This window comes from Podarcis erhardii, assembly GCF_964252035.2.
Source record: "Podarcis erhardii genome assembly, chromosome: Z".
Lineage (NCBI taxonomy): Eukaryota > Metazoa > Chordata > Lepidosauria > Squamata > Lacertidae > Podarcis > Podarcis erhardii.
The window spans coordinates 44,281,697-44,304,556 of NC_138504.1; the positions used below are offsets into that span (position 1 = coordinate 44,281,697).

Below are 22,860 nucleotides of genomic sequence, written 5' to 3' on the forward strand. Positions count from 1 at the left end.
GCCCATTGGTGCTGCTGTTAAAGGACTGGCTGCCATGTTTAAGAAGCCCCAAACCTAAGGATCTCCAGCCCTTTGGTCCATCTGCCCTTCACTTGCTTCCCCTGGCTGAAAGGAACTTTCCAAGGTCCCAGGCATGTACCCTTCTTGCTAAAAAAGAAATTAACATATATTTGGTACATTTACATCCCACCTTTTTCTATGTTCAAGGTGGTACATGTGGTTTTCCCACTCCTCAACTTATCCTCACCAGAACCCTGTGAGGCAGGCTGGGTTCAGAGGCAGTAACTGGCCCAAGGCCACCCAGTGAGCTTTGTGACCAAACAGGCATTTGAACGCTGGACTCCCAGGTCCTAGTCTGACACTCTAAACCACATTGGCTTGCCACTCTCAATACCTTAGCTATGATCCATCTTCCCCAGTGTTGTCTACTGAATGGCAGGTGACCTCTAGTCCAGGAGAGGGGAGCCTGTGGCTCTCCAGATGTTGCTGGCCTCCAACTCTCATCAGTCATAGCCAGTGCAGCTAGTGGTCAGGGATGGTGATGGGAGTTGTAGTCTGACATCTGAATGGTGAAAGTGTATGTATACATGTAAAGACATATTTTTATCAAGTACAGTGGTACCTCGGGTTACAAACGATTTGGGTTACAAACACTTTGGGTTACAAACTCCCCAAACCCGGAGGTAGTACCTTGGGTTCAGAACTTTGCCCCAGAATGAGAACGGAAATCATGTGGCAGCGGCGCAGCAGCAGCGGGAGGCCAAATTAGCGAAAACGCGCCTCAGGTTAAGAACGGTTTCAGGTTAAGAATGGACCTCTGGAACTAATTAAGTTCGTAACCCGAGGTACCACTGTAAAGATGTTTTAAATCAATGAGTATTATGTTTTTTTAGCCCTTATTTATTTGTTTATATTAAACAGCAATAGCAGACATTACGCACAAAAGGAAAAACGGACAGTATTTATAATCTGAGTAATTGATTTAAAAATTACAGAACAAGTCTGAGCGTATTTTATTGGGAACAGTTAATAAAGCAACCAAAATTTAGAAATGCAACACAAGCCAGCAGTTTGCTTCCCTGCCTTTCGAAAGCACCTGCTTCTGACAATTTCTTAATCTTCCTTTCCTGAATGTATTGAATAAAACATGAACTACACTAGGCTTATCAATGATGTTACATTCTACAAGTGAGCTGAGACACCACCAGTTTGTGCCTGTGTGTAAGAGAGAATTAATATCATGCATATTGAAAAGCATCTTAGCTGAGAGTCCTGGAAGACCTGCTTCCTGCCTTGCTGGCCATTTTCCACCTGGCCTAGAAGGGAGGGGCCCTGACTGACTCCAGCTGCAAGAGCTGAGGCTGTTGAACAAACTATTGGGCTGGGGTATTGTTTAGGAGGGTTGGGGGGGGGCTTGTTGCGGTTATTATTTTTTTAATCTTTGTTTTGGATTTTATAATGAGTTATGTGGAAATTGTTCAATTTGGTTTTGCACCTTTTTGATGTTTTGTTTATTGTTTATGACTACTTTTAAGGTTTGTATTATGTATTTTTTTTCTTCAAGTTGTAGGACACCTTGAGCATGGTTTTGGCTACGGAAGGGCAACATACAAATAAAATGATGCGTCTGTGTCTGTCTGTATTGTGTGTGTGTGTGTGCGTGTGTGTGTGTGCGCACATTCAGATATGAAGCTTACTGAATAGATATGGGCACCTTTCAGTCTCTCATCCTCAACAGGGAAGAACCATCTTTCTGACTTTCAGGCTCTTTTGTTTCAGGAAGGTGGTAAGACCTAGATGCTCCACCTTAGCTTGCCTTGAAGGGTTGTTATGAGGAGCAGTGAGACTCCTGAAAGCTTGATAGATGGGTCAAACATTATGTGTACGGGATGAATGAAGTGTACTGGATGAGGAGTTTGGATTTGATATCCTGCTTTATCACTACCCGAAGGAGTCTCAAAGCGGCTAACATTCTCCTTTCCCTTCCTCCCCCACAACAAACACTCTGTGAGGTGAGTGGGGCTGAGAGACTTCCAGAGAAGTGTGACTGGCCCAAGGTCACCCAGCAGCTGCATGTGGAGGAGCGGGGAAGCGAACCCGGTTCACCAGATTACGAGTCCACCGCTCTTAACCACTGCACCACACTGGCTCTCAGTGTGGGCCAGTTCTGAGGAAAGAGGGCCTGTTCTTCTGACTTGATTAATGGAAAGATGAGTTTGCACAGATCAGTTTGTTTATACTCCCCTGCCACTGACCCCTTCATTGGACATCTACACCTCCCCTCTGAATTCTGAGAGACGGAGAGAGAGAGAGAGAGAGAGAGAGAGTGCGCGCGCACACAAGAGTTGGGTGGTGGAAAAACTCCTGGCAGCAATTCAGGGCCCGCAGTAATATATTTATTGGTTAAATAAACCTGTATCATCATGATTAATTTAATATCTGCAAACTATTTCGTACTTCTAAATGCTCATTCTTTTAATTGCAAGCTGTTAATCATCTCAACTCTAGGGACCACATGCGCCAAGAAGCTTCGGGGATTCTGCCAAACAGCAGGGGCTGTGAAGTAGTTGAACAAGTCAGCAGAAGACATGCTATAACTGTGCACAGGCTGGGAGAGACTGGGACAGACTGTCAAGTGCTCCCTTCCTATGTGACACAACCAATTAGCAGCTCTTCCAAGAAAGCCGGGAGGTACCACAGAGCTTTCACTTGCACCACGTTGAACTATTTGTGCCCACTCCTCCACTAACTTACCACTATTAGGCTCTTCCTTAAACTGAGGAGCTAGATCTTGGCTTTGTTTCCTTTGTCTTCATTAGGCAATTCACAAGCAGGCGCCGCAACCAAATGCTGCAGTGTAGTGTTTGTGACTACTTGGCATGTCCAGCCCTCATTGGACCACTGCTGTTTTTGCCTGTTCCTTCCCACCTGCCTCCTACACTGCTGCCTTTTGTACTTCTGCAAACCAGGGTTCCCTGACACAAGCTGGCTATCCCCTCATTTTTCAGTGGCCATGCATGGGCTGAAAACTCACTGGCAACTCAGTTAGAACACACAGTCTGTAGTTAATGGACCTTTAATTACTCAACAGACATTCCCATGGTTTGTAAAAAGTTTCTTAGTGACTTTTTGGCCTTCATCCTGAACAATCTGGACCAAGAAAAAGAAGGGGGGGAGCATACTTGGTTGAAATATATTCTAGCTCTGACATCAATTACATTTTCTGAGGGAGCATTTAATGCCCAGCATTGACTGTTCCCACATACCTGCTCTTCTGCGGGTGCAAAGCAAATGATACTCATGCCTATTTCCTGAGATTGCCTGAAGAACCCTATCAGTTATAGCTCACATTGATCAGTCTGCCTTGAGCAGTAGAGAGGCAATAATTACTGTGAGTTTTAATCAATCCTGCAGCAATTCAGCTGCAGTTCAATTTGTGATCTGCCTCTCTGGTGACATGAGTCTGGGGGAGGGCTAGAAATTATTAGAAAATCAATAGCCACCTCAGCCAATAATTCTTTCTGGATAATCGTGGATGATGCGTCCTTAGTCAATACATCCCCGCAGGAGCTTTCTCCTGGCTGGCTGGCGTGTTGTATGGAGAACAAAGTTTTGTGTGCATTATTTATTCAGACTATAACACAGCTGAGAAGAAGAAAAACTAGGCAGGAGTCTGAACAAATGCTTCACGTAAGACAAATCATTCACTGATCCCTAGGAAAGATAAGAAAAACAGCCAAGTCAAACTGCTCCATACATACTGAGGAAACTGATGCCATGGGCAAACCACGGCTTGGTTGTCAGGAATATGCTACAGCAAGGGTGGGGAACTGAATGCGGCCCTTCAGGCCTCCCTCTTAGAACCCTGGAACTTTCCTCTCACTGGCCCTGCCATGCACAGAATGTGCCCTTGAACTCTGATAATATCTCTAGACTTCCTTGGTGGAGGATACAGAAGGGTGTGTGCATGTCAGGAACTGGCTGGATGAAGAGGAGTGGTGGTAGGCACCAGCTGAGGAACCTCCAAGGAAAACCCTAGAGAAGGAAGGCTTAGAGTCAGGGGATTGGTGGTGGGACACAGAAGAGAGGTCAGAGGAAGAAGATTGGGGGGGGGCATGTCAGATGCTGATGGGGCAACAGAGTTTAGGGAGCAAGGAGAGCCGATGGCAGGGACTAAGGTCTAAGGAGTTAACCCTACACAAATCTAGAATGGAGTCCCTAAGATGGTCGGATGGTATCATGTACGCCTCATTCTGGCAACTCTTGCAGCCGAACTTTCCTTTGGACCACATCAGTGAGGCTGGGGGGTGAGGTCTTGTCTCCTGGGCAGCCCAGGACCTTCATACACACTGCCCAGGCTTGCACCCTGGAGAGGTCAGTTTGGTGCTGCTTAACACAGTAGTTTGACTACCCTCCCCTCCTCAGAGGCACACTCCATTGTCTCTCGAGACAGACAATGCTTCTGATAGTGGAGACAGAACATCGCCAACATGGCTAGTAGCCATTGATAGCCTTGTCCTCCATGTATCTAGTCTAATCCTCATTTAAAGTCACCTTAGTTGGGGGGCATCACTGTTTCCTGTTTCATAGTTTAACTATGCACTGCATGAAAGTTTCATAGTTTAACTATGCACTGCATGAAGAAGTACTTTCCAGTTTCACTGGATGCCCATGAGTACTAGTGTTGAGAGAGAGAGAAAGAGGGGGGACGACTTTTCTCTATCCACTTCCTGCATGCAATGCATAATTAAAACAAAAACCAAAAAACAAAAACCACATCACCTCTTACTAGCCTATTCTCAAAACCCAAAAGTCCCAAATGATGCAACAGAGAATGAATAAGGCACAAGGGCACACAATCAATTTCCAATGCACAGATATAAATTCCACCTCAAGCACATTCTCAGAGCTTTGAAGGTATTCCCTCCTCCTAATCAAAGAACTGAATTGTACCCACGTAATAATGAAACAACAGGCAAATGAGTTGGAGTGCTCAGAATGCTCACTCAGAATGTTTACCTGCATTATTATTTTTTTATTTATTGACATTGGAGCGGGGGTAGTGGCGGTGGTTAAGCTTGATCTTTCATCACTGCCTTGCCATCAGTACAAAAAAGAGAAAAGGATGGAGAAAAGAGGTATGGTTATGCTTTTGTCCTCACAGTCAGCAAAAAAATCCTATAAATGCACACAAGTACAGATGTGCTGAGTAAGAGGTTGCCATTTCTAACTTGTCCACTTTTCTTGCAGCAGAGCAAAGGATGCTCTTCAAGGTCACAAGTGGGAAGAGAATCCTAAAGTTCCCAAAGCTACACATGCCACCTTGAACAAGCAGCTTGCACATGACTGGGGAAACATTCAAACGATCCAATTACATAGGCAGAGTAGTGGTAGTGGTGACTGCGTGGGTCTTCCCCACAAAACTGTCAGCCTGCTGGAAAGGCAGATGGTGCTGATTCTGTAAGAAAAACCCACACAACCAGGTCCCACTTGTGTGGTCAAATCATCCACATATTCCTATGTTCGATCCCAAAGAAGCCCAGGTAGAGTTGTTCTAAAATGCCTGTGAAACCCTGGTGGGTTGCAGTCAGCCAGTGCAGACAACAATCACTATAGGGGGTAGGCCCAATAATCTGACTTGGTGTAGGCAGCTTACCTTATTCTGTCAGCAGCAAAAGTGGTTCTCATGTGATTGGGAGAACATGTGAAGGGACAGTTGGTTTTGGCCGATTGAAAAAAACGAAGGCACCATAGTGCAAAATTCCCTCCTGTAATGTTGCCTTTGTGTCTCCTATCTGATAGCCAGGAATATGGTGGTTATTCCAAATGATGCCATTGCCATGGTAAATGAACTGAAGTTATTTAGGACTTGGAAAGCAAGATTAAATGAGTCCAAGATGTGAAATACATTGGGCCATTTGCTCCAGAAAACAAACATCCGATCCATTGCCTGTTTATTTCCACTACTTTCAGGAGATACAAAGCTCATTAACAACAAAGGCTGATGATACAGGCTCTACTTTCAAAGATCAGAAATGCCTCATTACTGACACTCTTTCCCAACATGGAAAGGAAAATAAGTGAGCTTAATTGCTTAAAAGGTTTCACTTTTTTATTATTATTAAGCTCAGCTCCTTTCTTCATTATTACACTTGAAAAAGAGTGTTTCCGTGGAGCGTAAATCGCTGCCTTTTCAAATATTCTATCACATCCTCTAAATATTACAAACCATTTTGTTGGCAATGCTAATAAATGTGCTGTGGAGATGCTCCTGGCACTTACTTCAAAAACACCTGATAGTAAAGAAAGAAGGGAGGGGGGATTGAAGCAGCAGCAAGAAAAGCTTTAGGGACGGAAGTTATAGTAGCCTCTTGGAGAAAAATAAATAAGAATAGGGGGTGTTAAGTGGACTTGAATTAAAAAGAATAAAGCATGGGCCTAGATCAAGCATTGTCTGTCTAATAGCACAATAGCTCCTACAGAAGAGGAATCTAATGTGGCAGTTGCACAAGCATAAACTTGTGCTACACATTCCACAACAAAGTTATTGTTTTGTGCATTTTCTGGTGAACAACATTCCACTGGTGCAAAAAAAATAAAAAAATTCACCAGTGCAATAAATATACCACTAAGTGACTTTAGTTTACTGCTACATTAGAGAAGCACCATCACCTGGAAGGAAACAGCCTGCTGAGGGATGCTGGGAACTAGGCAAAGTTCCCCCTTTAGTACCTTGTTAGCACCATTTGATATCAAAGGAAAACAGCTGCTGCTACTACTATGGATCAGCTTCACTGCATATCAAACAACCTCCTTATCAAATTACCAGCATCCTTAAAAAAAACAGGAGCCAGCAGGGTCCCAGCTTTGGGGGTTTAGGTAGCTGACAATGTAGGAGATGAAACCTGCCATGGAGTATTTGAGGGCTGGCTTGGTGCAGCTGGCTCCATTTACCCTCCACACCCTGCCAAGTAAACACTCAGAGAGGGTGCAGGAGAAGAATGCAACAGGCATTCGATCCCAGCCTCACCTTTGCAAAACTATGGTCCTTCTCATGCTGCCCTCCCCAAGCTGCTTTGTGAGGCTGGGATCTGATAAGATCCCAGACAAAACTGTGCAGGGCTGGCTCAGGGAGGGTGGCATGAGTGGCCAAAATGCCCCACCCAAAATGTGCTGGGGGAAATTGCCCTGGCTGCACCCCGCCCCCACCCATGCTGCACCCCTGGATGAAACAAGCCTTGCTGCATGGTTGGGGCCAGAATTGGATGGCATTCTGAGGCTTAACACAGAAACAGAATAATAAAATTGTAGAGTTGGAAGGGACGCCAAGGATCATGTAGTCCTACACGCTGCAGCACAGGAATCTCAGCTAAACTATCCATGACAGATGGCCATCCAATAGCTGCTTGAAAGCTTCCAAGGAAGGAAAGTCCACAACTTCCTGACGGAGGCTGATGAGAATCCCCTAAATTCCTTCCCCTCAATTCCTTCACCCAAGTCATTTATAAAGATGTTGAACAACAATGGGCCCAGGACAGAACCTTGAGGCACCCCTCTTGTCATTTTTTCACAGGATGACAAGGAACCATTAATGTATGATACCAGATTTTTTTTCAATGAATCTGGGAACACTTTTTTTTTTTTTTTTTTGAAGCTGAGTAGCAACAGGGAGTCAGTAGTAGGGATGGAGAGGTAAAAGACCCTGGGCCCAAGCACACATGCATATTGTATAAAGGTGTAAAGCCCTTCTTTCACACCCTGTGAAACATAAATGCACAGAGTTTTTTAAAAACTGGGCAATGCCCACCTGCCTGCCCGCAACTCCTGAGCCTCCCCCGATCAAACAAAACAAAGGAGATCTGTACCGCTGGACGTCCCCTGTTCCCCTTCAGCAGTGGCAGCGGCAGTCAGCAGCCCGGAGCCAGCCTAGTAGCGCAGTTGGCTCTGGTTGGCTTCAGGAGCTGCTCGCTGCCGTGGTGCCCGCCACTTTTCCTCACCGGAAGTCCACATATGATGTGTTGCGCACAAGACACATCATATAGGGACTTCTGGCGAGGCAAAATGGTGGGCATCACGGCAGCGAGCAGCTCCTGAAGCCAACCAGAGCCAACTGCGCTACCAGGTTGGCTCTGGGCTGCTGAGGCTGCCACTGCCACATTTCCCAGGGACAGATTTGCAAATCTGGGGACATTCTGGGGACAGAATTTGTCTGGGGACAGATTTGCAAATCCGGGGACTGTCCCCGGGAACCGGGGACATCTGGTAACTCTACATTAATGAGTACTCTTTGGGTTTGGTCCATCAACCAGTGACAAATCCACCTAACAATTACCTCGTTCAACCCACATTTTACCAGCTTCCTCAACAGAATATCATGGAGGACTTCCTCAAAGCCTAACTGAAATCAAGATGCACTACATCCACAGCATTCCCCTGATCCACCAAGCTCATAACTCTATCAAAAAAGAAATGAGATCCATCTGGCATGACTTGCTTTTCAGAGTCTTAGTAATCATAGCATTCTTTTCTAAATGTTCACAGACCTACTTTTGACTTATCTGTTCTAGGACCTTTCCTGGTATCATTGTCAAGCCCACCAGTCGGTAGTTACCTGAGACTACTTTCTTTCCCCCCTTTTGAAGATGGGGGGAATATTTGCCAATCTCCAGTCTGCAGGACCTTACCTGTTCTCAAAGAATTCTCAAAGATTATAGACAAAGGCTCTGAAATTACATCTGCAAGCTCCTTTTGTACCCTCGGATGCAACTCATCGGGCACTGGAGATATGAATTCATTTAAATACTCCCTTCTCATTGAGTATTTCTGATCGTGCCCAGAGTGTGTGTCTGACTACACTCAGCTTTCCCTTGCCTCTGTTTCATGAAACCCAAAAGGACATGATCACTTCCTCCCAAGTTTCCGAGTACTTTCACTTTGTCAATCAGTTCCTCCCTGTTGGTGAGGACCAGGTGATCTTTTTGTAGTAAATTAAATTGACAGCAAGGCAACAGAGGGATTTGTCGGATCTTACATTCTTGGAGAAATTGAGATTGAGTCCCAACAGATATCAAGGAAGTTGAAGTCTCTCATGACTATTGTATTTCTCCTATTTGAATGTTTGGTAATCTGCTCTAGAAAGGCATCATTGTAGTCTTGAGTCTGGCTTGGTGGTCTATAGTAGACGCCCACAGTAAGGTCATCTGCTTTCCATGCTCCAGGTCATGGATTTCTTCACAAGTCTACACAGCCTTTACATATAATGCTATTTCCCACCCCGAAAGAAAGAAAGAAAGAAAGAAAGAAAGAAAGAAAGAAGAGCACAGCCAAAGCCCAACAATCAATATTAAACTATGGTTGCTGCCAAGGCCATTACCAGCTGGAATGGCTTTAAAAGAGGATCAAGGAAATTCCTGGAGGATATCAAAGGCTATCCATGGCTGTCAGTCATGATGGCTGTGCTATGCCTCCATGATCAGAGGAAGCCATGCTTCTGAATGCCAGTTTCTGTCTGCTGGGCTCCTGGGTGGTCGCTGTGAAAACAGGCTGCTTAACAGGCTGTTCCCATGACCTAGGCCTGACAGGATTTATAATTAATATCCAAATCCTGAAGCCATCATCTGAAGCTTTTCTCTATGTGCCACCTCTGAAGCAGATGTAGAACGTGGAGACAAAAGAATGCACTTTTTCTGTTATTGTTCCCCATTTATGGAAAGCTCTTCTTAGTGGAACCTGCCTCTTGCCAGCCTTGTCATCACTTTGGCACTAGGAAAATATATATTTGTTTTCCTGGGCATTTGTGCAGCATCAAATATATTGCAGTATAATTCTCAGTAGCTTTTAACTACAGTTTCTAGAATTCTTTGGCGAAAGCCATGTGACCAGAGTCCCTTCTTCCTTCACCTTCCAGCCTTGAACTGGTCACCTACCATGAGCTTGAACCAAGGAAGGGGCTTGCTTGGGAGCATTTGGACATAGCTTGGAAAAAGCAACATCAACAGAGGGATATGACTGAGGGTTGTTGTTTTTTGTTTAATGTACGGCATAGATAAAGTTGATGCATCTCCATTAATACGGGAACTTAGGAGTTACCAAATGAGATTGATGCACAATGCCACAAGGTGCTGAGGGCCATTGATTGAGAAAGCTTTAAAATGAGATTAGATAAGTTCATGGAGGGTGATAGGTCTATCAGCATGGAATGGCTTTGATTGCATCTCATTTTAGTTTTGTTCCTCTGAATAACAACCGGTTTCAGGGAGGTGGGTTTGACGTGATTCACAGCAGGGCTCTTTTTACGAAAGGGCAGGCATGAACCACCTCTGTACATAGTAACTTTTATCCTCATATTCCTCACTGTTTCAATGTCCCTGGAAGACCAATATTTGCAGAACTTTTAAATCTTGTCCTCTGGCTCCTATTAGCAGCTTCTGCATTACTACTTCCTCTGCTTTCCAGAAGTAACAACTCTTCCTAAGGCAACACACTACAAATGTTTTCCTTAATAAAAACCTCTATTTCCTCCTCTCACATTATCTGTTTTTTTATGCCCTTTACAAGACCAATCCATCATTATTTTAGCTTTAGATGTTCAAACTCAACTGTCTCTTGAGCATCTTAGAACAAGTCACAATATCTTGCATTTTGCTAAGTGTCCCCCTGAGGCAACCAATGTGCAGAGCTCAGAAATGAAGGCCTCAGCGGAATAAGGGATTCTCCTTACTTATAATTTAATATTGCAGATGCCAGATATACATATATTTTTCACTAAAAAATAAAATAAAAAACCACAGTGTATCTATGGGAGTTTATCCAGCATCATTGTTGCTGATTTATAAAACCTGGCAACGGTTCTCCCTCCTGTTTCCAAATTAGCAATTAGTTTAGCAATTTCTCCTTTTCTGGATGTTAAAACGTCCAGCTCTGTACTTTCCCCTTCTCAGCACCTATTTGCACTGAAGTGGTCTACTTCTGCCTGGGTTGCTAATGTCACCTGAGACTGCAGGTGGGGCTCGCATGAAAGACTGCATCTCCATATTAAACACAGCCCTACGTGGAGAAAGCTAGCATGTCAGGGAGAAGACTCTTAAAGACTCCTTCCTTATGACATGCTGGATTTCTACATGCAAAGATTTAACATTTTTAAATTTATTGTGGTTTGAAGGATCACTTAAATATGTAAGCCCCACCCCACCTGTAGTCTGAAGTGATAAAGCCAGCCACAGGTTGACCACCACAGTGAGGACCGATTTCAGAAGCATGGCTCTGTAAGGTAATAAAAGAATTCTGGGAAATGATATATAAGGAACTGGGGTGGTGGGAATGTTTAAAATCACGTTTGGAAAGGAAAAAAAAAGGAAAAAAAAGGACGCTTTTTTGTTAGGAATTATAGGTACAGAATTACCGAAGGAGCAGAAAACACTATTCATGTACGCAATGATAGCCGCTAGGATGCTGATAGCCCAGAGCTGGAAAGATGACAAGGTCCCTACCAGAGTGGAATGGCAGAACAAATTGCTGGACTATGCAGAAATGGCAAAAATGACCAGGAAAATCAGAAATCAGGAAGACCAAAACTTTAATAAAGAATAGGAGAAATTTATACTATATTTGGAAGACCACTGTAAACATTTGAACCCGTTAGCTGGTTTAAAATAACTCTTGTAAGGATACAAAGACTGATCAAATCCTAGACACTCTGATCATATCCACAGCATACATTTAAAGCAGCATTATACCACTTTATCACTCATTCAGAATTCTGGGAACTGTAGCTTGTTGAGGATGCTGACCTAACAGAGCCACAATTTTTAGCACCCTAAACAAACTACAGTTCCCAAAAATTCCCCACGACTGTTAAGATGGTATGATAGTGTTTGAAATATATGCTCTGGATGTGGCTGTTCCATAAAATACACATGCAACCCCCCCCCATCAGCAGACAATCTGGGCTACAGAAAACAGCTCACTGTGCTGCATTCCCCCCCCCCCAGAACTTCCCCACTTTCATACCCCCTCCTCTAAATAGTGTTTGTGTGTGTGTATTTTTTTTGCAAACTGTGGATTTCCCCACCCACAGGCCTACTGATGTCTCCTTCATGTGTAAGGATAGTGCTATACTGGCTACATAAGATTGACACTTTCAGTCTGAACACAGGAAACAGATGTGGATGACTGTGTAGGAAAAAAGAACTTTCACATTCTAGATTCTATCAATGAGAACTAATAATTAGTAGCTATTCTATGAAACCCAAGGGCTTGCTGATCAGAAGGTCAGTGGTTCGAATCCCCACAATGGGGTGAGCTCCTGTTGCTCGGTCCCTGCTCCTGCCAACCTAGCAATTTGAAAGAATGCCAAAAAGTGCAAGTAGATAAATAGGTACCACTCTGGCGGGAAGGTAAATGGCGTTTCCGTGAGCTGCTCTGGTTCGCCAGAAGCAGCTTAGTAATGCTGGCCACATGACCCAGAAGCTGTCTGCGGACAAACGCCAGTTCCCTTGGCCTATAGACCGAGATGAGCGCACAACCCCAGAGTCGTCCACGACTGGACTTAATGGTCAGGGGTACTTTTACCTTTACCTTTACTATGAAACCCAAGGCCTGGGTCTGGATCTACACATGCCAGAGGACTAGGTGGTAGGAATTCAGGAATGCAGCTTCACTTCAGAACATAGTTGAAAGATGCCAGACATTAAATGCCTCTCCACTCATTTGCTTCCCATTAAAAATAGCCATTTGTCTTCAGTGATGTTGGAGAGTTTTGCCCCTTCCTGCTGGGGTAGCCAATATGGTGCCCTCCAGGTGTTGTTGGACTACAACCCCCATCAGCCCCATCCAGCATGGCTAGCAGTCACAGTTGACGGTGGGAGTTACAGTCCAGCCACATATGGAGGGCACCACGTTGGCTATTTCTGCCTTGGAGGATTTCTGCTTAGCCAGCCACTCATTTCCCATGCTTCCTCCCCACCCTACTTCCCCCAAATTTCTTCCTGTGTAAGTGAGGGACTTGCTACACGAAGGGTTGAAATAAAATTGAATCTACATATTTAAATAACTTTTGTCTAGCACTGAGGTAGAGATTTTTTAAAGAAAGAAAAAATAACAAGTTAGCAAAGAAGAGTGAGACAGGTATAGCACTGACCATATGGCAGCCCAAGCTCTATAGAGAAAGAGAGAGATGCTGGAAGTAGGAGGAGAGACAGACAGTCAGATGCACTTTGTTGTTACTCCCAGCTTCAGCCAAATCACAGGCAGCATCTTGAAGATGTGCTCTCTCGCTCTCACACACAAAAAGATAGAGTGAGTTTGAAAATAATGATGTGACAGGCTGGGTGCAAAGAGAAAGTGAGAAATTTTGCTTGGAAGAAAAACATGTCTGGAGGTATGATATCAATTGCACAGAAACTGCACTGAAGCCAGAGGGAATACAACTTTTTTACTATTGTTATGTATGCAATTAGTGTTGAATACCAGGAGTGGGATCACCACAGGCCAGGGCACAGACTGAGAAGAAGAAAAGGCACACCCAAGCAAGTGGTACAGGAGAGACCTTTCCATGGCAACAGAGGCAAACTGTATGGGTGTTTCTCCCCTGAAAGGATTGGCCTCATCTGATTCCCTATCCCACCTCAAAAAATATTTCAAAATGGAAGAGAGAGGGCTGAAGGAATGAAAAGAGAATGGCAAACGTAGACTTCTGTGACTTCAGGCTGCATCATTCTACCAAATGCTGAGAAGGCATCAAATCTGTGAAAGTGTTTGCTCTTCAGAGATAACAATTGAAAACAGAGAGAACTGGAGGAAAAATACACACCTCAATATATACATACACACCTTTTCTAATACTTTTTTGTGTGTGTGGATGTGTAGGTGTTTTTGCTTGCAAACTCTTTTTCACACACAAATGGCTCATGAAGTCTGCATCCCTTTCAGTACAGATGCAGCTATTTTGAGGGAGGATAGGGGAGGGAGGACTCCTATCCCTGCTTGGTGACATGGATTTCAATTCCCGCTATCAGCACCTCACACAATGTAAATAGGGAGGTGGGGCTGCCATTTATTATCAGTTTCTTCCGACTGGGGTAGCTCAGTTGGTAGAGCATGAGCCTCTTAATCTCAGGGTTGTAGTTGTGAGCCCCAGATTCCTACATTGCAGGGATTGGACTAGAACTAGATGACTCTCAGGACCTTTTCCAACTCTAGGATTCCATGAATCCCTTCTAGTGTCATATTGACTTATAAAGGTGGTCCAGTACAGTCGTCACCCCTCTCTCTCCATCCAGATGACAATATCTGAAAGGCACAGATTGTAGGGTAAAGTGTCAGACAAATTGGGGAGGAAGGAAAATGGGAGAAACAGTCACTGAAAAAATAAAGCTGTTTGATTTAAGGAACTTTGTACATTATCAGTGACATAAATATAATCAGTAACCAAATCCAGATCAGTCTGATGTTTCCAACACTTTGCTTGTTGCAGGGAGGAGGGAAGAGAAAAAATAATGGCACTGAAGAGTTGGAAGGGACTCTGAGGGTCATCTAGTCCAAAAATTCCTGCAATGCAGGAATCTTTTTGAGGAAGAAGGAGATTTGCAAGGACCTGGAGAAAAGAAACTCTTTGAATTTGTGCACAGTGATGCTTAAATCATGTCGAAAAAGTGATGAAGCCAGGATACCAATAAGCACTTTCTGTTGGAAGCTTTAACATTTAATTAATTACACTTGCGCTGTGGGTTAAACCACAGAGCCTAGGACTTGCCGATCAGAAGGTTGGTGGTTCGAATCCCTGAGATGGGGTGAGCTCCCGTTGCTCGGTCCCTGCTCCTGCCAACCTAGCAGTTCGAAAGCATGTCAAAGTGCACATAGATAAATAGGTACCATTCCGGCGGGAAGGTAAACAGTGTTTCCGTGCGCTGCTCTGGTTCTCCAGAAGCAGCTTAGTCATGCTGGCCACATGACCCGGAAGCTTTACGCTGGCTCCCTCAGCCAATAAAGCGAGATGAGTGCCACAACCCCAGAGTCGGCCACGACTGGACCTAATGGTCAGGTGTCCCTTTACCTTTTTACCCATAGCAGTTGTGCTGAGGATGTACATCTCCCCATTTTTACCAGGTCACCTTTGCACTCCCAGTCGCCAAATTAGAGAATTAATATTCTACTACCAAGCTGAACCTTAAGTGGGACCTTTAACCCAGTGCCCAAATGAGAGTGCAGGATGCTACTGCCTAAGTTGGACACTCCCTAAGTTGGACAAGCAACCTTAGCATACAATGCGTGTTCAGGATACCATCGCCTAGCTGAACCCTAGGTAGGATCTGAACCCCAGTATTAACCAAATCATTTCCCCCATCCCCTAGCCTCATATGCTGTTTCGCTTTCTGAGGAATTCAGAGGTGTACATACCACACAGCCCGTCGAATCCACTTTGCGGTCTGACACACACTTGAAGTTTCGGGTGCAGCCACCATTGTTGCGCGAGCAGTCTCGAACTGGCCCGAAGGAGGAGAGAAGGTCATTGATGGTTTCGAAATAGGTTGACAGCATTGCTTCTTCCCTTGGAGGAGAAAGGTGCTGTTAAAACTAGCTCAGCGTGCCCACTGGTGAAGCTAAAGGGGATGAAATTAAAGCTACTTATATGAGGAGGGTGGGGGTTTTTTTGTTCTTTTTCTGTTCTTTGTATTGCTGCCAGATACAAAGAGCACAAGAGGCTTTTCTTTCAGAGGTGATAAACTATCAAGTTAATCCACAACTACACATGGGGCCTCAATTCCCTGCACAAACAAAAATAGAGTGATTGAGTTTTAGACTAGCAATTCCCTCTCAACATGCTAATCTAGTTTCCATGTGCTGCTTTGGTGCTGTTTTAATTGAATGAAAGAATAGCCCCACTAGTTTAACAAGCACAAATAAACAAACCAGTTTCAGAAATCATCTTGTTGCATACACCCCAATATCTGAGTGGAGAGAGACTCCAGGAGTGCCTCAGCTCACCCAGGGTTCTATTTCCTTGGAATGAAGGTCAGTGGAGACTGTGGTGTCTTTAGCATACATGGTTTTATTTACACATATATCCACCTGAGTATAGGATAGAGGGGCTCACCACATTAATGCCCCAGCAGATCTTGCTTTCCCATTAGGATTCCAGGGATCTCAAGATTCCAGCATAAGCCAACCCACCCCCCAAAAAACTCACATACTGTATACACACACACACACACACACACACACACACACACACACACTTGCCCTTTTATTCCCCATCCCAAAATGAAGTGGCATTCAACCAGGTGTGGTAAGAAAAGGCCCAGTTATGTGTCTTAGATATGTAAATCATGGTACTTATCTGGCCAGGTAATGCCATTATCAAACTTGTCTGACTGGTTCAGCAGCCTCTTCTACTAGATTCTAAACAAATACCCAGGATCACACAGACTGACCCTCCAAACCTGTAACACTGTATTTAAAAGTCTACCTTTAAAGGGGCGTGGGCTTTCAGTTTCTGTCTAAAAGGCAGCAGAGAGGGAGCCTGTCAAATCTCCATCAGGAAGGTATTCCAGATGGAACCACTAAGATCGCCCTATCTCTCATGCTTGCTTATATAAATGCACGTAGTCTCCAAAAGTGTCTTAAAATACAGGAGAGTCCATATGGGAGAAGGAGGCCTTTGAGATAACCAGGTCCATGATGGTCTAGCACTTTAAAGGCTTAGCATAACACTGAGAGAGTGGCAGAGTCTGGTGGCAACAGCTGGATAGAGAAAGGGTCACCGTTTTCTTTTTCCTTTTTTAGAAAAGTATTTTCAAAGTTTCAAAAAGAAGAAAAACCACAATTTTTAAAACAGACCATAGTCCATATGAGTACCTTTATGGGGTTCCCTGAACCCCCGGACTTCCCTCCACCCCTCTCTTGGCTTCCAAAATGTGTCTTCCTTTTAACTGCAACTAGTTGCATTTATCCAAATTATTGTACTTCATTTTTATCCTTTGTTATTTTAAATTACAACTGCTATGTCAATCCTGCTAACGTTTTTAGATTTTTACAGCGTTCTTTAATATATTCTACAAGGTTATGCCATTCTCTATTAAATTTATTATTTTCTTGGTCCCTGATCTTCCCAGTCAGCCTTGCCATCTCTGCACAGTCCATCATCTTCATTATCCATTCTCCTTTTGATGGGGCTCTTTCTTCTTTCCATCCCTGGGCAAACAGTATTCTTGCTGCTGTCGTCGCATACATAAACAGTACTTTCCTAAGTAAAGTAGGGTCACCCTTTTCAAGCAAGGTGAAAACTGTCACTGGTGCTGCAACCACTAAGGCAGAAGGCTTGGTGGACTCGACTGAGCAGCTGGATGTATTAAATATTAACCTCGTCAGAGTATGAGTGAGTGAGAACAGACGAGAGGGAAACCAAGTGTTCAAATGAGATGAACAAGCTGGCATTCTCCTTCTTTTGCCACAGTGAAAGAAAACAGAGAAAGGGCTGTTATGTATCAAGCAGGATTCTTCCATTGAACCATTTGATACGATAGAAGGATTATTATTTAAATATGAAGGTCTGACAAGAGCAGGTGACAATGAAACAGGAGAGGGCTGACTGCCATACCCAGAGGAAGCTGAGAACAAAAGGTTGCTTTGGAGAAAACGGCTGGCAGGTTCTCCAGGCAAAGCCTCTGAGCACATGGGGAAGAGACTGATGTGCATGAAGGAGACAAACCAGACCTTTTTCTGCCACATTCCATGCCCCAGGGATCTTCTAAAGGGCTGCTTGTTTTGAGTGATTCTACACACACTTCACTTTTTTTCTGGAATACTGTGCCTGCGGCAGAAGCAGTGAACAGGGTGTATCAAAAATTTACTTATTAAAATATATATCCATTTGTGTGTCACACAGACACACAATGAGGGGGATGAATCAATAACTTACCCATCCATCAGAAGACAAACAGGAAAAAGGGGGGCGGGGAGTCAGCACACTACTGGAATAAATAGGCAGACAGAGGGTCCCTTCAGTTAACCTATTTAATTCAGCATCCATCCTGATTTGCTTGCACAAAGCTTGCAGGGATGTTAGATTATATTAAGTCTTTACTGAACATTTGTTCTGATTTGTTTGCAGGGAAGTTAGATGACAATGAGCATTCATCATAACTTACTTGTGGGGTGCTTACACATCTTTCTGTTAATCATTTGTTCATCTCACACTTTTCAATGCATTTCACTGTCACTCCCCAAATCTAAAATGAATGAATGAATGAATGAATGAATAAATAAATAAATAAATAAATAAATAAATGTGGATTTGTCGAGCTAGGGAAGTACAGCCCATTCATCCATCTAAAATGTGCAAATGTAAAGTTCCAGTATGGACTGGAACCCTTCTGGGAAAATACTAACAGTCTGGAGGACGTGAGACAATGAATACAGAAGCTAGGGAAGGAAATTGGGGTATAGAAAGGAGGTAGGGAGAGTATATATCTGCAGGAATCTGAGGAATCACTGCTCAAACAAGCAAGCAAACAAACAAAAAACACACAAGGACAGCCTGGCTATATAGCTTTAAAACATAAAACTATCTAGCCTTTATGGCTGACATGCATCTGAAAAGTGCCTGCAACAATGTCCCTCCAACAAACTTGAAATCAGGCAGGAGAACTTCTTTGGTTTCGTATGCCTGTCCTGTGGCTTGGATTCAGAGGACATATTCACAGCATACATTTAAAAGCACTCTAATGTCATTAGTTCCCCAAAATATTCCTGGGAACTGCAGTTTGCTAAGGGTGCTTAGAGTTGTTAGAATACACACACACACACACACTGCAAATCACCCCCCAGGATTCTTTGGGGGAGGCCATGACTGTTAAAAGTGACACAATAGTTCTTCAAATGTACGCTGTGGGCGTGACCACTGTCTCCCCTACTGACTTTAGTTGCTATTCATTCCCCCTTCTTATTCTTTGTTGTTGTTGTTTTAAAAAGCTGTATTGATTTTGTTGAATATTTTTATCTAACTTGATTGTATGTTATCTAGAGGGTTTGGCATCAGGAAACTATTAAAAAATCACAGAATAATGGAATTGTATAATTGTACAGTTGACAGGGACCATCTAGTCCAACCCCCTGCAACACAAGAATCTCAGTTAAAGCATCAACAAGCAAATAAACCCATGCACAGCAAATAAATGCATATACTCCCTTCTCATTATTGACCCCCAGACTACTGCCACAATCCCACTCCCATTTAAAAGTAAAAGATTCAAGGCTTAAAGGGAGGAGGTTTTAATTTTAATCTTATTTTTCAGAAAACAAATCACATATTACACTGTTTATTTTAAGAAAAGAAATACATTTGATGACAAATGCTTAACTGCAACTACGATTGCGTAGCTCCTGAAAAACGTGTGTCTGTGTGTGCACGTGCGCGTGTGTGCGTGCGTAAAAAAATCACTGATATGGCATGAATTGAAGAATTATTCAAATCAGATACATGCACAAGTTGCCTCTCACAAAGAGTGGAGAGGCATGTAAACATTCAGATAAAATTCTTCAAAACTGATCTTTTAATTAAGGGGCAGGGTGGATGAGAGATACTAAAATCTTGGTCACCTTCTCAGAAAAAACAAGTCTTCTAAGCATTCTGGCTCAATTCTGGTTTGGATACCTATACAGTGGTACCTCGGGTTAAGAACTTAATTTGTTCTGGAGGTCTGTTCTTAACCCAAAACTGTTCTTAACCTGAAGTACCACTTTAGCTAATGGGGCCTCCTGCCACTGCCGTGCTGCCACACCGTGATTTCTGTTCTCATCCTGAAGCAAAGTTCTTAACCTGAGGTACTATTTCTGGGTTAGCAGAGTCTGTAACCTGAAGTGTCTGTAAGCTGAAGCGTCTGTAACCCGGGGTACCACTGTACTAATATAGATGAAGGGTTGTATCCAATACTAATTCTGCTCAAGAGTAGGCCCACTGAAATTAATGAAATGAATATGACATAAGTCCATTAATTTCAATGGGTCCAGTCTGAGTAAAACTTAGTTGGATACAGCCCCAGATGTTCCATGCTCAGATAAGCCAAATTGTTGAGGTACTGAGTAAGGGGAACATGCAGAAAAAATACTGTTCTCAAAATCCCAGAGCCATCAACTGTATGCCCAAGTAGGTAGCAGGAACCCCAGATGAGTGCCCCCATTCATGCTTTCTGCTAATGGCCAACAGAGGCACTCAGGAAGATACACTGGAAGCCTTCTGAGCAGGCCATGACACAATGTGGGGTGACCACCTCAGGCAGCAGGATCCATAGGGACAACAGATTCCAATTTAGAACAAGATCTGAGTGATACAGGAATCCAAGGCTCCAAGACAAAATGTAGCCCTATAAGTAAGGTGGTTCCACTTTTTATTGGAAGGAGGGTACCTACCAATGCCAGGACGGAAAGGCCTCAGCTTACCCTATGTCAAAGCAATTTGTTTGCCTTCAGTCTGGTATCAGCTTCATGGCTGAGTAGGAGTTTGAATCTGGCATCTCTTTATTTTAATTTTATTTTTTGAATTTATATACTACCCTATACCCAGAGATTATATTAACCAGAACAGGCACAGGCAAACTCCGGCCTCCAGATGTTTGGGACTTCAACTCCCATAATCCCTGACCACTGGTCCTGTTAGCTAGGGTTGATGGGAATTGTAGTCCCAAACATCTGGAGAGTCGGAGTTTACCTATGCCTGAACTAGAAGCATGGAGTAGGAGTCTACTCTTAGTCAGGGATGGGTAAATCCATCCATTTCAGTTTCTCATCTTTCCAATCTTAAATTTAGTTCTCCACATTTCTACAACAGTTTACATTCTTCTTTTGGAAAAGAAAAGAAAAAGTCCCCATGAAAATTCAGTAGCATTTTAGTGCAAATTATCTTAACATACATATTTGCATGTGATTTTGCCTAATTTACAGATTTTTGCAAAGTAGTTTCTCCTAGTGCATTTTTGTGCATTATTCTTGAATAAGGTAGGTTTGCTTTTAAATGTGAACTGAATCAAATTTCTCCCTCCCTCCTCTTAATACATAGGGATGCATTTACATGTGGTGCTGCCCAATCTCCCAAACTTGTACTTGATACAATGTATGTGGAGAGATGATTTCCAGAGCCCATGGGTAAAAAATTTACAGCTGAAAATCACGGCAATGGGAATCTCCCCATCCAAATTACTAGAGCAGGACATAGTCCCAGCTAAAAGATCAGTAACCTGTAAGCTAGAGGAGATGGACTTACAGCAGAAAATGGTCTTGAGCAATGGTACCTGCTCACCTCTAAATTTTGGTTTATTACCCCTCTTAAGGCTCCCAAACTATTTGAATTCCTTAACTTCCTCAGCTCATAGATATGCCTTTGTAAAGGCAAGATTCAACACCTTCCCATCGAACATGCTGAGAAATAGATTCTCCAATGGACAGATATCGCTCTTATGTGATTGTAATTGTGGGGCACCGGAATCGTTACATCACATAATTTTTGACTGTGCTCTTCACTTACTGGCTAGGAGCAAGTTTCTTGCTCAATATCTTAAGGGAACTGCCGATGATACGATTGAAGCCCAGCTGAGATATCTACTAATTGACGATGACCCCCTAAGATCACTCATGGTTGCCAGATTCTTGATCAGCGTCCTATCCCTAAAGAAGAGAAACGGTCTCCTGTGTGGCTCGGATAACCCCTTTAAACCATGATCTATGTTTTAGGTGATATCACCATTGTTTTAAACCATGATCTATGTTTTAAGCGATATCACCATTGATATCCGTGATTAATTTATGAGCAGAGGGCGATGTATAGGTTACAAATCTATTGTAATGTATGATGGTCGTCCTTGTTTTTGTTTTGCTTCGGTTCCTGTTTGTCTTTTGTAAGTTTATGCGATTTTAAATCTGGAGGTCTAAATATAATATGTTGGTATGGGAAACTGTCGTGTAACGGCCAATGGCCGTAATAAAGATCAATCCAATCCAATGTGGTGCTGCCACAAAAGAGAGCAGTGATCCCTTTCCAGACCCATGTTTCCATTACTCTCTAAGCCAGGTATCACAGATACGATGTAATGCCTTAGAAGCAGTGATCCTGAAATGACTAAACTTCTCTCCATAACTGTATGATGTAAGGAGAGAGGGGTTTGGGGGTGGGAAGGAAGGAGAAGATGGATGAGGAGGAATAGTTAAGATATGGTATTGCCATAGGAGCCAACAAAGGGAATGTGCAACAATTCAAAAGGCTTTGAACTGCACCAGCTGCTTCTCCAACCTTATCTCAGTCAGCAGTAGGAGAAAGAAAACTGACTGGAGAGAAGTGGGAAAGGCAGCTCCAGTTACATAGGAGATAGCAAAGTGTATGAGGAACTCATACACCAGAAACCAAAGGGCTGCAGAATTCACCCCATGAGCCCAAGGCGGGTTTGGGTGGACACATTTTATTAGTATATTGATCCTGTGCCTTTCAGGCAGGATTTTGTTTCAAGGCAACTTACAATTCAAATTCAAAGAAAAGTGCAATATTTTGGGGTGTGGATATGGGTGGGTGCATGTGAGGGGCAAATTTTATGCCCTGACAGTCCAGGAACCAGGTGCTTCCCTCCAAAGGGAGGAGGCAGAGGGATCTGACTATTTTCAAAAGCATGCCACCCCCTACTACCCTCATATGATACCCAGAAATGCAGCATGTTGCTTTTCAAACTAATGGGTGATTTCAAAGCAGTTTGTGTGATAGGGCAAAGTGGGGAGAACTGAAGTTCAAAGTGAGAAGAAGTCGCACAAGGAACAATTATGGAAGCCTTCAACAAATCAGTTTCCTAACATGTTGGTATCTGTCTATCTTGAGAGACAAGA

At 43.4% G+C, this 22,860-nt stretch overlaps 1 protein-coding gene across 2 annotated transcripts in view; it reads right to left on the reverse strand.

Annotated features, from left to right (window-relative positions):
- Positions 1 to 22,860, reverse strand: part of ASTN2 (astrotactin 2) — a 658,777-nt gene that overhangs the window by 240,702 nt on the left and 395,215 nt on the right. For both annotated transcript variants that reach the window (XM_081847443.1, XM_081847444.1), the window contains exon 11: positions 15,397 to 15,547. In XM_081847443.1, the coding sequence (XP_081703569.1) occupies positions 15,397 to 15,547 (151 nt within the window). The remainder of the gene's footprint in view (positions 1 to 15,396; positions 15,548 to 22,860) is intronic.